Below are 15,926 nucleotides of genomic sequence, written 5' to 3' on the forward strand. Positions count from 1 at the left end.
ACCTCCCGAGTGCCCCAGATTCTATGGAACCCATACATTGACATGTTTAAATGCAGTGTGGGCTCTGGTGGGATGTATACCTGCGGGGCATGAATATCCTCCAAAACTGTCAACTACAGAAGTCAACACCCTTAACGTCATGATATACCCGTTAGCACTTTTCTATATTTATATCATGTTGAAATTTTATCTGGTTAGACAATTAGTTAAAATCAACAAGTTTTGTTCTTTAGAGCAGGGCTTCTCAAACTGTGGGTCGTGATTCCAAATTGGGGTTGCAGAATGTAATTTTGGGCTCCCGAAACATCATGCTTTATTATGACATTGCCATAATAAATGGTATACATGCATAGATTTATTGTTTAATCATCATTCACATGTATGGGCTACACCAAAGGTGTCGAAACTTTTTTTAATGGGGGCCAATTTTTACCAGGTAAAGACGCCCGTGGGCCAACGTTTTTTCAGAATTAGAGCAAAAATTTATGGGATTTTGTTGAGTCAGCACCTTCCTTTTTACCGGTAAATGAAGTTCCATGGAAAGCTTTTGCGTGAAATAGCGTCGCCAAAAACTTAATCCAAAGTTCCAAACTATGGCGGGCCATACTCAAAACAATTTAAAAAAACAGTCGCGGGCCATTTAAAATGCCGCCGGGGGCCGCAGTTTGGACACCTCTGGGCTACATCCATTAAGGGGTCACGTAGAAATTGCTTTTATAAAATGCGATTGCAGAGCAAGAAAGTTTGAGAAGCACTTCTTTAAAGTATTAGAAATGTGTGTCTTCTTGTTTATTAGCTTTAATGTTAAAGCATAGAACCAAATATTAATAAGCTGCAGACAGTTTACATTGTTTCCGTGTTTGAGGTCTCTGTGGTGTCTGCCCAGTTGTGGCATCGCACAAACTAGGTAAGGCATTGGTTTTTACCCTGTTACTCTCAACAAATTGGAGTGCCGTTGGATGGGTCACTAGCCAATTACCCTAGCTCTTGACACCAGCTGCACTGAAAGACTTTATATATCAAAGCAATGTGCACTGTCTGCAGCTTAATGAGAGATTTAATTTAAATTTTAGCTAAATTATTTTCAATGATTTAATGTTTTAAGCTATTTAGTTTTATCATTACGCATGAAGTCCTAGTAAATTGATCCTTGGAATCTCTGATTCTATTGCAATTGTCGAAACATTTTTGTCTGTTTCTAAACTTGTGTTTACACACAAAACGTTGAGAATTGTACGATGTTAAATTTTTTCTTCTTTAGAGTATTAGAAATTAAGTAGTTGTTTTTTTGCAAAATCTGCTTGTATATCAGCACTAATGTTAAAGCATGGAGCCCAAAAAGGATAGGCTGCAGACAGTGCTTAGCATTAATGTTGTTTTCAGAGATTTGTTAGATTACATGAGAGCAATCAGAACAGATGCAGACACAGGAGATAATGCAAAGCAAGAAGACTGTTTTGGTTTGGGTAAATACATACAATATTTTGATGCCAGAGTTATACACGGATCTAAATCTTAGCACACATGCATACAAGAGAGGTTACATCAAGTAAAGTAATTATCTAAAGCATTCTTATTCGGTATGTTGTCTCCCATGATCTTACACACTTGCTGTAGTCCTTGGTGTGCTTGAGGGCTGATCCCAGTAATGAATAACTGTTCATCTTCATCTCATCTTAACTGATTGATGATTGAACTAGCAATCCCTTACTATGAAGCTGGCATGCTTGGCATATATGACAGGCAACATGCTTGTGATTTCAACATCTGTACCTCAGTGGATGTAGCTCTAACCCGCGATAGGCAACTGTTTTGGGTTCAAATTCCATAACATGCTAGATTTTTTTAATGTCTTGCCATGTGGGATTGCTTGGGAACCCAACTTGACTTGCTATTACATCTTCAATGGACATGACATACTATCATTTATATTAAGTAAAGATTGCCGGTGCAGATAAAAGCTTCAGAGCTTCTTGTAATAGCTACATGTTGGCATTTACTCATACAGTGTCAAGTTTGGTGTTTTGATTTTGACATAGTAATTCTTTTCTTGTTAATGAAATCGCTTTTCGAGTAAAGCAAAAGACTGCAGCGATTTAGGGTTAATAAATCATCATCATCATCATTCTTCTGTCCCGCATAATCCTTAATGGAGGGTCGCGGGGGCAGCAGCTCAAGATTGAGCCTCCACACTTCACGGTCAGTCACCACTTCCGTCAGTTCATTTGGATGAATTCCCAAGCGATTCCAAGTTAGACTTTTAATATGGTCGAGCCATCGAGTTCGAGGTCGTCCAGTGGGCCGCTTTCCGTTTGTCGGGCGTGTGCGACTTTATCTTGAGTTCGATTACTCTGCGCTGTCCCCCTCCGCCTCTCCAAACATGTAGTTAATAAATCAAATAAGGAAATTTCAGTTTGGATTATGATTTATAGCTCTTCCTGTGGATTGTCCGAAATTCAGAGGTGCCCATTCCATTGCTTGCATGAAATACATTTGGAACGATGTTGGTTGTTTACCAGAAGGTGATGAATATCCAGATAAGCTCTCAGCTTCACGTGTATCTACTTTGTCAGTTCTATTGTACAGGTGAAATGTATTTCTTTGATAAATTAATAGTGGTAGTATCACTGGTGGGATTTAGCCGAATCGCACCGGTTCTGTAGAACCATATGAGGAATTTTTTTTAGATCAGCGAACCGGTTAGCATGAAAAAATTTTGTATCCCACCACTGAATAGTATCCATTTTCCTAAAAGAAAGTATTCAAGAGAAAAAAATGTGGGAGAAAATTTTTTTTAAGTCTTTTGACATGACTAAACTTTATACGAATGGCAACAGTTATAATAAGATAAATACTGGTTATGGTCATTTTATATACAACCAAACCAAGATATTTTTCCTAATACAAATGGCAACAGATATGTTTCGTTGTGTATGTACCCAGTGTTTTTTTAAAGGTGTTTTGGGGGACCAAATTTCTCCAGCGGTTTCCCAAAATTTGCCAGTAGCCTAATAAATAATTCGTTTAAGCAAATATGGCTATTTTTTGGTATTTAAATGAAACACTTGCGGTCTCTTAAAACTACTTAGCGGTCACCCAAACCAAACCTTAAAATAACACTTGTATGTACCTAATCCTATTGGATTAGAGACATATCCAAAGACACCATTGCTTGACTGATTTATCAACGTTAACTTCATGTTGTTTTATTTGATTACATTATTTTGCAGTGCATTGTACGATGTAATGAATGATACGAGAACACTGGCAGACACAGATTTAGCGGCTCAGTTGAAATGTTATGGACTTAGTAAGTTATGGTTCTTATAACAGTTTTTACTTGTGTATTGAGTTATAAATAGAACACTATGTACAGAATTATTTTAAAGTTTGGTTACACATGGCAATTTGCCCATTAGTTCAACACACCTTAAACCCAGAATTTATGTATAACCTTCAGTTTAATATAATACAGAAATGACTAGACTTACTGGCAATTTTCCATTTGTCTCTGTTTAATTGCTTTTACCTTTTACTTTGTGTCGCACTTTTTTACCGTTGTGCTGCACCAATTTGCATGCCTTATGTCGCTTTTAATTGTTTTGGCCTGATAATTACAACAGCACTTGTCCAAACGTAGTCATGTTTTACACAAATATACTGATTGTTTTGTTTAGTTATATAAATGTTTTTACATTGTAACACTATATACAGATCTGTTCATAAGTTTAATGGTGAAAATAACGGACCGAATAGATGTAAAAAGCGACATGCTTTATTGTTCAAACGTTTCAGCAAATGCTGATGTCATCATCAGTGATGTGAAGGCCGTTATTTTCACCATTACATTTTTACATTGTGTTTTGCTAATATTAGTTTGTTTCTAATGTACAGGTTTGCCTACAACATGCCCAAAGTACCATGGCCCTCACACTGTTAGTTGTTTGGAAACGATATGGCTTTCAGTTGGATGCATGGCAGCGGGTGATAAATTTCCTGCAAAACTGTCCAGTGCTGAGATAACGGCTTTAGAATCACTTGCATACAGGTGTTTTTTTTTACCTATTGTAGACCTGTTGTACCAGTGGTGGATTGCAAGCATGCTTTGTCCATTTTACTAGAATGTGAGGTTAATGAGATTCATTATACCCAGAGCAGGTTGTTTGGATTTTGCTGTATTAATGCAATTAAATGTAACATGCAATAAAGTGGAATCATTCATACTTTTATACATTACATTACTTCTAACTTACAGTACATAATATTCCAATTTGTCATTCTTATGATGATAATTTAACCCTTGTTACTCACAACATCAGAGTTATTTTCCCAAAGAGGTGCAATAACATATTTGAAGGAGTGATTATATCATCTCTTTCTTATTTCGAGTTAACAGTGAAAAAGTATAAAACAATGAAAAACAATAGACTGCTTGACGAAGTCAATTCGAGCCGCATAAAAAGCTGTCACGTACTGTGCTCTGGCCTCCAGGGTTTATGTTGTACGCCACTGCTACATAAATATAATTTTGTTCTTTTGGCATTAGGCAGTTGGGAAAGGTAAAATATTTGTGCCTTAATATTAGGAGCTCTATATTAGGGATGTGCCAAAATTGCAAATGTTCTGTTTGGTCGAGCACCGAGCATCTCTTGTTAATGCTCGGTGCTCGGCCGAGTACGCTCGGTGTATTATGACGTCACAAAAAATCCCCTTTCTACGTTTCAGCTCTACAAGGCCTCTTACGTCACCAGCGGTGTATTAAGCTGTACAGGCCTCAGAAGTACACATTTTTCCACAATCTAATACATTTGAAAAATCAATTGTTTTTGTTCATAGACACCCTTTCGAACACTAGTTACCTATGTTAGCAGGGCATGAATATGCAAATTTAATGCTCGGGTCAGTTTGTGCAACTGCTCGGCCGAGCACCGAGCATAAAAAATAGCGATGCTCGGTACCGAGTGCTCGGGTTCTGGCTCGGCTCGGCGCATCCCTACTGTATATGGCAATATCATTCCGAAAATATTGCCTGTGTTATTATGGTTTTGGTTCATCTGTATGTTGTGAAATCATTCATTGTCCCAGACTGTAATGTTAAAATCATAAACTCTGATCATAAACTTTGTTCATTTGCAGGACTGTATATGCTCAGTTTGAAGCCATCAAAACTGCTGCAGATGGTGGTTCATCAACGCAACAGAAAAATTGCCTTGGAGTTGGTAAATGCACACTTGTGTTTTATTTTTTGTAAAATTGGACTTTGTGTTTAACCAGTAGTTCCGAACCGGGTAGGAACCCAAAGAACAATTTCTTAAACTTTGAGAGGGAATTTGGTTTGATTTTTTCCATGGGGTTTATGAATAGACACTTAAGCTCTGGGAATATGACTTGTTAAGTTAAAAAGAAGACCAGGGATTGTTGTATGGTTTAGCATCTTTTATCTATTGTATTAGGGAGGAATGGAAATGTTTTGAATTGCTTAGGGTGGAATTTCTCAAAAGAGGGAAACCACTGTTATAAGCTGAACCATGGTTGTTTTGTTTACTAAACAGTATCTGGACACAAAATTCAATAAGTTGGAAAACCAGACATTGTCTGACCGCAGTTTGGATATTAACATTGATTAAAAGCCACACATTTGTTAAATTACAACTGATTAAGTTAAGTTGAGTTTATTTCGCTTGGTGAAAGAACACATAGCGACACAATTGCGATAAAACAATCACCAAGCCTGAAACACTTGCACAACAGTGTAACATTATGTAGTGCAAAACCAATGGAGAGCACAATTGGTGGATCATGACTAAACACAGTTTTACCGTAAAGTTTGTCACTAAATTTTCTTCAGCCCAACAATCACAAAGTTCAATAGATTTTTAACTCCAAATCTATTAGACCTGTATAGTAAGTTATTGAGCCCTTTCTTTTCTCAAATTAACTACCAAAAAAATCTTTACCTTTGCAGACCGGTTTGTAGAATTGGCCTAAAGCAGAAAAGTCTTTGCATTGTGGCAGTGTTCTGACTTTGCCCCCTGGTATACCTAATCATGTAACTAATTTTAATGTCATCAATGCTGTGTTATACATGTCATCTTTTGGTATCAGAAGCTTACTGCAATAACCTGTTTAAACAAGCTACCAAAGAACATGATACGAAAAAAATGTTCCTCCCAGTCGTGTTTTACTCATATTGAACCAAATTCTCTTGTGACCTCTAATGATATAGACCCGGTGTAGCTGCAGTGCGCTTACTTACGATCCACCAACTGTGCACTCCATGTTGTCTTAACATTGCACAGCTATTTCTGGCTTGGTGATTGTTTAGTGTCATTGTGTTGCTATGTTGTCTTTCACAGAGCGAAATAAACTCAACTCAACTCAATACAGACAAAACAAGCAAAGTTTTAAGCAAGATATCGGACCTTTTAAAAATCAATTTTGAATTGTCTTGTGCATTTGTAAATCCCATGGAGCCATTGGGGTCCACACTCCATAGGCTGCGAACCACTGTAAATGGCTGTGTGGACTGCCTGTTCTTTGGTATTAGATTCTCGCTACTAATGTGGTTTGACAATTGTGCTTTAATTGCGAGCACCCAAAGTTACTTTTTGTAAACAGATAAACAAAATTTTAATCAAAAACATAACTGCTAGAAAACTTGTATAAATAGAATTCATCTTAGTGCAGACATTTCAACAATCACAGTTGTCATTATCAGTGCAGGTTGTCAATAGAGCTATAGAACACGGTTTATATAAAGCACTTAGGAAAAGGTGAATGCAAGGATGTCACAGAGACAGAAACACAGCACTGGCGACTAGAAGATAACAAAAATGAAATGAAAATATAAATTCAGTTTTAATCACAACAGTTTTAAATGGCAACTGGAAAAACTGAAGCTTTTCGGGAAGAATATATCTACCTATGTTTTGTTTGTTTACAGATGTTCCTGTGGAATGTCCAAACTACCTCGGTCCACATGACGTTGACTGCATGAAAGCGATTTGGACAAAAGTTGGTTGTTTACCAGCGGGTGACAAATATCCTGACAAACTTACACCAGCAGAGTTCAATGCTTGGGCAACTGTGTCATACCCGTAAGTTGTGTTCTATACTTTCTTGTTTCTTGCTGTTCGGAAATGTTGTGGGATTCCAAACCACAACATGACTTTTCTGGGACTCACACTCTATGCCAGGGGCGGGCAACTTCTCCAGTCGGCGGGCCTGATATGGGAAAATGAAGTACTTGGCGGGCCGGATTCCTGAATCGATATATTAATCGCGTATTTATCCAGTGATTTAAAACGGATTTTTGACCACCTAAACCAAATACAATCAAGAACGTCGCAATTACAATACAGTCCAAACAATCTAACTCAGGGGCGGGCAACTTCTCCAGTCGGCGGGCCTGATATGAGAAAATGAAGTACTTGGCGGGCCGGATTCCTGAATCGATACATTAATCGCGTATTTATCCAGTGATTTGAAACGGATTTTTGACCACCTAAACCAAATACATTCAAGAACATCACAAATACAATATAGTCCAAACAATCTAACTGATATAACATAAATATTCACCACAGCAAATTTAATGCATACACCACAGACTTAGATACTGCTGAAACACTAACTAGGCTACACGTGTGGAAACAAAGGAAACCGTGAAAGCAGGCCACACAAATGGTTTGCAGTTATGTCGTAACAATGGACGTATGGTGCAATGGTAACAACGGCGGGAACGTTTTTTGCTATTGGGGAGCGTATCTGTCCGTTACAACTATTATTTGACGCAGTAAGCATATAGGGGGAATTGCGGCAGACTGTGGCCGCGGGCCACATTACCATGTAAATCCCAGAAACTGTCTGCGGGCCGCTCAAAATCCCGTCGCGGGCCGGATCCGGCCCGCGGGCCGTATGTTGCCCGCCCCTGATCTAACTGATATAACATAAAATTATTCACCACAGCAAATTTAATGCATACACCACAGGCTGAAACACTAACTAGGCTACACGTGTGGAAACAAAGGAAACAGTGAAAGCAGGCCACACACAAGATTGGCAGTTATGTCGTAACAATGGATGTATGGTGCAATGGTAACAACGGCGGGAAAGTTTTTTGCTATTGGGGAGCGTTACTGTCCGTTACAACTGTAATTTGACGGAGTAAGCAAGTAGTAGGGGATTGCGGCAGAATGTGGCTGCGGGCCACATTATCATGTAAGACCAGAAACTGTCTGCGGGCCGCTCAAAATCCCGTAGTGGGCCGGATCCGGCCCGCGGGCCGTATGTTGCCCGCCCCTGCTCTATGCGTTGCCATATGGTAAATGCTTTGTGACCGATTGATTCGGTATAACGCTTTCAATAGTCCTGGCCAGAGTTTCATACCGGAACGGAACAAAACCAAATAACGTTATTCGTTCTGAGAAAATTATTTATTTCGTTATTTCGTTCTGGACCGATATTTTCATTTCGTTCCGGTCTGACCGAAATAAATTTATAACGGTATTTTTCGGTATTTCGGTCTTAACAAACGGACATTTCTTTGTGGTCTTTGCAACTATTAAGCGAAAAAAAAAAAAAGTGCTTGGTGACCGGTTGATTCGGTATAGCGCCTTCAATGGTCGTGGCGTACTGTGATGTTTGTTATACAGTACATTACTTCTAACTTACAGGACATAAAATTTTAACTTGTATGTTTTTGTGATAAAGCTATCCGCTCTGTATTTTTTGTTTGTGGTACAGTGTTTTATTGGATACGATGAACCAGAGTCGTATAGACGCAGATGGGGGTGATGGACTGGAACAACTGAATTGTTTCGGAATAAGTAAGTAGTTGCACCGAATATGTTACCTTTGACCAACTGAAAATTAAGTTTCACTCATCTGTCGTTTCAATGTCTGATTTGGGAAGTCTTTATCAGGGTGATAATAATGTTTGTTTTTATGTGCCTAATGTCTTTCTCGTTTTGTTGGCCAGCGCTACAGGTTGTGCGTTTTTTTATGCTTATGCTGTATGTTTTGAATCTGCAAACAGAATGTCCAGTTCAAACTTATTGTTAGGAGGGTTATACTACTCTTGTTAGCGCTTTACAGTTTAACTTGTGTACGATTCTTTAGCGCTGTTTGTTATTTTTGGATACTCATGATGCCTATTGCTTATGTGAAATGTATATATATATATCTATACATAAAAAACGGTGGATGGCTTCAGACTTGTTAAAGTTTTCGGTCAGTTTTTATATGTCTGGTGAATTTTCACTTTAAGAGTTGTCAAACAAAGCCTTCTTAAACGGTCTTTTATAGTTTTTTAATTATCCTTTTTTTATTGTCACTTTTATATTGTTCATCACATGGGTTTGGGAATGTCTGCTCAGATATTTGGTGCTTGTTTTACCTTGAAAAGTGTTTACTTTTTCTTGCTATTTAATGATTTATGCAATACATTACTTTGGAATATCTTAAGGTGTTATTTTTAGCTGAAAAACCAACAAAAATTGGGACTTTAAGTGAATGGTCGAGTAGATTTCAAAATTCAAACAATTTTGGCTCCTAGTTCCATGGGAGTATGACTCGGATTTTATGCATGATTCTGCAAACTGTTGTTTGAGCATTATTTAAGCTTTTGGCCAGTTTTTATCTAAATACCCCTTATACTGGACTCCCTTATAGTATTCTGGTAATACTACTACAGCAAGATTTACCATACACTATCTGTCAACAATAACTTGATGATGTTTAGATTTACCCACCACTTGTGCAAAATACAACGGCCCTCATACTCAACACTGCTTGGAACATGTTTGGGGATTAGTTGGATGTTCAACTGCGGGTAACAAGTTTCCTGGAAAGCTTTCAAGTGCTGAAAAAGCTACATTATCTGCTCTTAAATACCCGTGAGTCATTCAGTTTTGTTCTACATGTACAGTTTGTTTTGCTTTTTTGAGGTGGCTTGTAGTAAGAAGTCTATTAAATGTTCTGATGCGCTTAAATACCGTTGAGTCATTTATTTTTGCCTACTTCAGTTAGAATTTCCAGTAATACACCTTTGGTGCTATTCTGCATACACAATTTGTAGATAAATAAACATTTTGCTTCTATGAGGCGATTTGTAATAAGAAGTCTATTAAATGTTCTGATGCGCTTAAATACCGTTGAGCTGTTCATTTTTGCCTATTATAGGTAGAATTTCCAGTAAATGCAGCTTTTGTCCTGTTCTGCATACACAGTTTGCAAACAACATATATTTTGCTTTTATTAGGTGGTTTGTAGTGAGAAGGGAATTAAACATTTCAGTGAAATTAAAAAAATAAGTTAACAAACGTTTCAATTTCTACAAGAAACAAACAAGAATGACATAGGGATTGTCAAAGTGTCATATTTTATACTATTTTGGCTTGTCTGTGTCCAGCTGAAACTTTTTAAACCATGAATTGTGTACATTCTGAATTGTAGAGACCTTTATTCCCACATGGATTTGATCAAAACAGCTGCAGATGGGGGAGACCTGGCTAAACAACAGGATTGTTTTGGTGCAGGTGACTCAAATTGTTTAATTGTATTTGCAACCCAATTATTTCTGAGCAAGGAAATACAGTAAGCCCATGAAAATCAGAATTTTGATCAAGCGAAGATCTGGACTAGCTGATGTCGATTAGTTAAAGCCTTCCCACTTTTCAAATCAGTTGTGCCTTTAGTTAGGTGAAAATCCGGATTAACTGAAATCTACTAAGGTTTACTGCATTAGATATTGTCTTGCATGCTGCAAACTTAGTTTAAATGATCCAATTAGTATAAACACGAAGGTTAACATGTATGCATAGTTGGCGGTCAAATTGGGTTGCTCCTCCAACCTAGGCATTGACTTGAATTTCTCCTTCCGAATGTTTGTTTGTTTCATTTTTATCCTTGTTGGATGGGCAATACCTGAATGTGTTATGTTCACAATAATTCTGCCATCAAACTCTCTGTTTTATTGCAAGCCCCTAAAATCAGTGAGTTTTTATTAGTGTTGGGAATTGGCTGCAATTTGGATAGCTTGTACAATCTGACATATATAGGAGTTAAATGTTGTGTTTAATCCTGTAGCCCCAATATTTACTCCACTAGACCCCTAAAATGGGTGAGTTTTTTTAAACAGTGTTATTGTCTGTTTTTATTGCAAGTCCGTTGAATGATTTTTAATTTGATTTTTTCAACTTAGAAAGCTAATGCCCTCAGTAATTAGAAACCTTTGGGATTGGTGCAATGCTGCTTTATATTTCTTGCTCAGTCAAACACTGGCGCCCGAGATAGGATTAAAACCCATAACCTTGTGAACACAAGACAGTTGAGCTTACCACTAAAAACCAACTGAATATTGTCATATTTTCTGTTTTAGCTTTGCCAGCCGATTGTCCACTATTTTTTGGTCCCCATACTATGGCGTGCATGGAATCTGTTTGGGCTTCAGTTGGATGTTTGCCTGCTGGTACAGAGCATCCTCCAAAGCTTTCACCCGCTGATTTTAATACATTGAGTACTCTTACATACACGTTAGTACATTTTTTCTAAAGTTTGTTAATGTTTGCAGCATTTTTTTGCATTTTTTTTTATTTCTATTTTTTTTAACAATAAATAGTGATAGTATTTGACTTGTATTACGATAGTATTAATTCTAATAATATTCACTTTATTTTAAATGTTCAAAGTGACTTGCAAGCTCATATGGCAAGCATAAAAACTGATGCTGACGCTGGAACAGATGCTGCTCAGCTTAAATGCTTTGGAATAGGTAAATGATATTAAATGCACATGACATAAGTTCAATATGTTACATCCAATGGTGGTTAGTATTAGAATTTCCAAGTTTTGAAATTTAAGGAATGCAACCAGTGGTGGGATTCAGCCGGTTCGCACCAGTTCTGTAGAACCGTCTCACGAAATTTTATGAGATCTGTGAACCGGTTAGCATTACTGGTCACTGTCAATGGACTTTTTGTAACAGAACCGGCTGAAAAAAAAGAGTTTGTGATAGAACAGGCTGACAAAAAAAATTAATTCCACCACTGAATGCAACCAAAATCTGCCAAAACCTTGTTGCTTGAGTAAAAAAAATCAGTTAAAACTAAATACCAAGGATTTAATAATGGTCGACCCTAAATTTCTGATTGAGCGCACTGTTAAAAAAATATTAAAAACAACGTTTCCTTTAGCCAGTGTTGCAGAGTCAAGGCATGAATTTGGAATCTGTTTTATTTTATTGTAATGAGTTCTTACTTCACACTCAACCCCTTTGATTTCCCACCCCTAGTTTCAACAATCACTGGATTTTTTTGTCTTTTCTTTGCATCTGTTTTTCTTACATATTTTGTGTGTTAATGTTTTCCTCTGATATTTATTCTCCAGCTTTGCCCACGGATTGCCCAACCTATGGTGGACCACATACTGCTGATTGTTTGAAAGTCATGTGGGGTCTGGTGGGATGTTTACCAGCAGGGAATGATTATCCTGACAAGCTTTCCACAGCTGAATTAAGTACACTTGCTGCAATGGAATACAGGTGGGTAGTTATGAGTCCCTTTTAACCCAATCATTCGTTATGGCGCAGTGTTTTTGCATTGCGTTGTGACGTGCTTGCGTTTCATTCTATTTTTCTTTTGTTTATCGTGCACTGTACTATGTGTATTCAGTGTTATTTACCCTGATAAAGGTGACCTGTATAGGACGTCGAAACATCGGAATAAAATTACATTTGCCAGGAGAGCTCTATAAACTTGATATCATGCATAGCAGCAATAGTTTATATATTTATAAATTGGACGTTTTAAGGTGAGTTTTGGTTGAAACCAAATCATGCCCAAAACAACAAACTTGCTTCAGCACAGAGGCAAGCAACAGACAACCTATGGAACAGGGTACGGCCAGACTTTAACAAACTAGCTATTGATTTCAAACAATTTCACCGTTAGATGGTAGGTTGTGTTTATTTGCAGCTAAGGCATTTTTAATTTTGTAATATGTTACAATCAAAATATATACAAAACACAAGTAGTCCAACCGATAGGATTACTTGTGTTTACTTGTGCGATAGAGCCTCATTGACACCATTTCTGTCCAAATTAATACAGCAGGGAGAAAGAAAAACACATAAATTGTCTGATTTTTACAAACTGGTGGGCTTTAACCAAAATTGATAGGCAAAATTAAACAAAAATTTTGAGTTCTAACATTTTAACATGATCATGTACGCTGAATGCAAATATTTTAAGTTTACATGAAAATTAAGTGGCAAAATTTACATGAAAAAAAGTATTTTAGCTTTTAATATTACATTAAATGTTAGAACCCAGAAGTTTCGTTATTATCAAATTAAGTTCGCGTTTAAGCTCTCAAGTTTGTAAATGTCAGACAATTTATGTGTTATTTTCCTCAACCCAACGTATCATTTTGGACACAAAATGGCCTTGAAGGCTTTATTGCGTAACAATAGGTTGAACAACTTGTGTTTTATATAGACTTTGGTTACAACGTGATTAAGTTATATATATATCTTTATATAGTGTTGGGAATTGGCTAGAAATTTATATAGCTTGTACAATTTGCCAAATATAGGAGTTAATTGAACAATAACACAACATTGTGTTTTACCCCGTAACCTCAAGGTTTACCCCACTAGACCCCTAAAATGTGTGAGTTTTTTAAACAGTATTGGGAATTGGCTGAAATTTGGACAGCTTGTACAATATGCCGTATATGAGAGTTAATTGTTGTGTTTCACCTTTTAGCCCTATCATTGACCCCACCAGCCTCCTAAAATGGGTGGATTTCAAAACAATGTCTTAATTAATTGGAATTTAGACAGTTTTAAGAACATGCTGTTTGAGTGGTTTATTGCCATTTTTGAATGAAGCCAATATGGGGCTAAATATAAAACAATAGATGAAACATATTGTTTTTCAAAATAGGTCATAAATTATGTACATTGGCAAAATGTACTGAGCCATCTTGCTAGTTAATTTCTGTCAAAATGTCGCTGAGCTACAAGCATTATTGTTTGTAGGACCGGTACAGAAATACATACGGGTCATTCCATGTCAAACGTCCCAGAAAAATGGCAAAATGTAACCCACCCTCTCAGATTTTTATCAAATTTCATATGTCCATGCAGCTAGTTGCACTGATTTCAACAAAAAAAAATTTTTTGAAATCTATCAATGTTTCACGAAGTTATGACATTTTGAAAATATGTCAAATATGTGATCACGCAGCGACGCGCATCAATGCTTTTTGATAATACTGTGTTTAAAATGTCATATTTCTTTCTAATTTGTATATTGTGGTCATTTTGGTAGGTTAGGTGAACCTTTAGGACATTCTCAATCACCTCATTACAGTTTTTCATGTTTTTGAAATATGGGTCAGTAATTGAGGGGGGTTCAGTTTGGGGGTATGCGAATGTGCATTCATGCATAACGACAACTTTAAAAGCTCATATCTTGAAGAGCACACTAGCTAGAAAGTTAAGCAATGGCTCAAATGAAAGCTCTTGCTGAGTACTTTCCTTGTTCTTAATTTTATGATGCTTCTCTGTAATTTGTTTAAAGGAGGGTCATAATAAAACACAGATTCATTTTTCGGATATTTTTGTGATACTGCGTCTATTATCTATACTTTATGTGCCCTAATTTGTTATTAAAAGTTGTTAAGATGCAAAAGTTTAGTGTAGGTGTCTCACTGGATACTGAATGCCACAAAAAGACATATCCAACACAAAAACAAGGTATTTTACCAATTGACTTTCTAACAGATGAAGAGCAAGTGCTTCTGAATATTCGAGTAGCTGCTGATAAGGGTAATGAATGTTGTTTGGAGAACATATGTATTTTCCACAGGTACAATTACATTGGTCGGTACCCTTTCTTGCAGAAGAAGTGTTGTGATCCTTTTCGAGTCCACAGTAAACCAGTCAAAAATCTTAATATACGTCCTATCACTTGGGAATATTACCAAAAATATAAAAATTACAATTTAAACATTGTACCGTGAAAAGGTGTGATTTTCCCTTTTGAGGTAGTCTTTTCTCTTGACCAGTTGCTTGGGTATCATTGTGGGGACTTGTATTTTTCTGCTATCGTACTGTCACTGTTCCTAATTTTTTTTCATTTTAGAGATAATGTTGTCAAAAGATTTTATTTTCATTTTGTCTTCGTCTTTAGTGTCAGGTTGGTCTTGCTATAGGTCTACATCACTGACATTAAAAAAATTGGACATCTTTGCATGAAGGGTATCATGAATTTGACATAATTTTCTTTGCCCATAGAAAATGTTACTGCTTGAAGGCACACTATGCAACTTCACAGGTAATCACCTCAACGCTCTGTAAACTTTCATTAAGCTTGCTGAAAGATGCGTTTGCTTTAACAGTAGATGCAATGTTACATATTTCACTGTCAGTCGAACTCGAAGCTTCTTCATTTGATGATACATTTTGAAGGATAGTTTCTTTAAGTCTTGTACTGCATTTGGCACACACCTTTTTTTTCTGGTACAATATTTAAATTACAATTTTTATATTTTGGTAACATTCCCAAGTGAGTGGACGTATATTACGATTTGTGACTGGTTAACTGTGAACTTGAAAAGGATCACAACACTACTTCTGCAAGAAAGGGTACCGACCAATGTAATTGTACCTGTGGAAAATACATACGTTCTTCAAACAACATTCATTACCCTTATCAGCAGCAACTCGAATATTCAGAAGCACTTGCTCTTCATCTGTTAGAAAGTCAATTGGTTAAATACCTAGTTTTTGTGTTGGATATGTCTTTTTGTGGCATTCAGTATCCAGTGAGACACCTGCACTACACTTTTGCATCTTAACAACTTTTAAAAACAAATTAGGGCACATAAAGTATAGATAATAGACGCAGTATCACAAAAAT

At 36.8% G+C, this 15,926-nt stretch overlaps 1 protein-coding gene across 1 annotated transcript in view; it reads left to right on the forward strand.

Moving 5' to 3' along the window:
* The first annotated feature begins 84 nt into the window (after positions 1–84).
* Positions 85–15,926, forward strand: part of LOC145213302 (uncharacterized) — a 70,629-nt gene continuing 54,787 nt past the window's right edge. The window contains exons 1-12 of the mRNA XM_080081529.1: positions 85–150; positions 2,433–2,586; positions 3,231–3,310; positions 3,895–4,048; positions 5,137–5,219; positions 6,944–7,097; positions 8,746–8,828; positions 9,743–9,896; positions 10,456–10,538; positions 11,381–11,534; positions 11,691–11,773; positions 12,388–12,541. Of these exons, the coding sequence (XP_079937655.1) occupies positions 2,483–2,586; positions 3,231–3,310; positions 3,895–4,048; positions 5,137–5,219; positions 6,944–7,097; positions 8,746–8,828; positions 9,743–9,896; positions 10,456–10,538; positions 11,381–11,534; positions 11,691–11,773; positions 12,388–12,541 (1,286 nt within the window). The 5' untranslated portion in view covers positions 85–150; positions 2,433–2,482. The remainder of the gene's footprint in view (positions 151–2,432; positions 2,587–3,230; positions 3,311–3,894; positions 4,049–5,136; positions 5,220–6,943; positions 7,098–8,745; positions 8,829–9,742; positions 9,897–10,455; positions 10,539–11,380; positions 11,535–11,690; positions 11,774–12,387; positions 12,542–15,926) is intronic.

This window comes from Phallusia mammillata, chromosome 2, assembly GCF_965637545.1.
Source record: "Phallusia mammillata chromosome 2, kaPhaMamm4.hap1.1, whole genome shotgun sequence".
NCBI lineage: Eukaryota > Metazoa > Chordata > Ascidiacea > Phlebobranchia > Ascidiidae > Phallusia > Phallusia mammillata.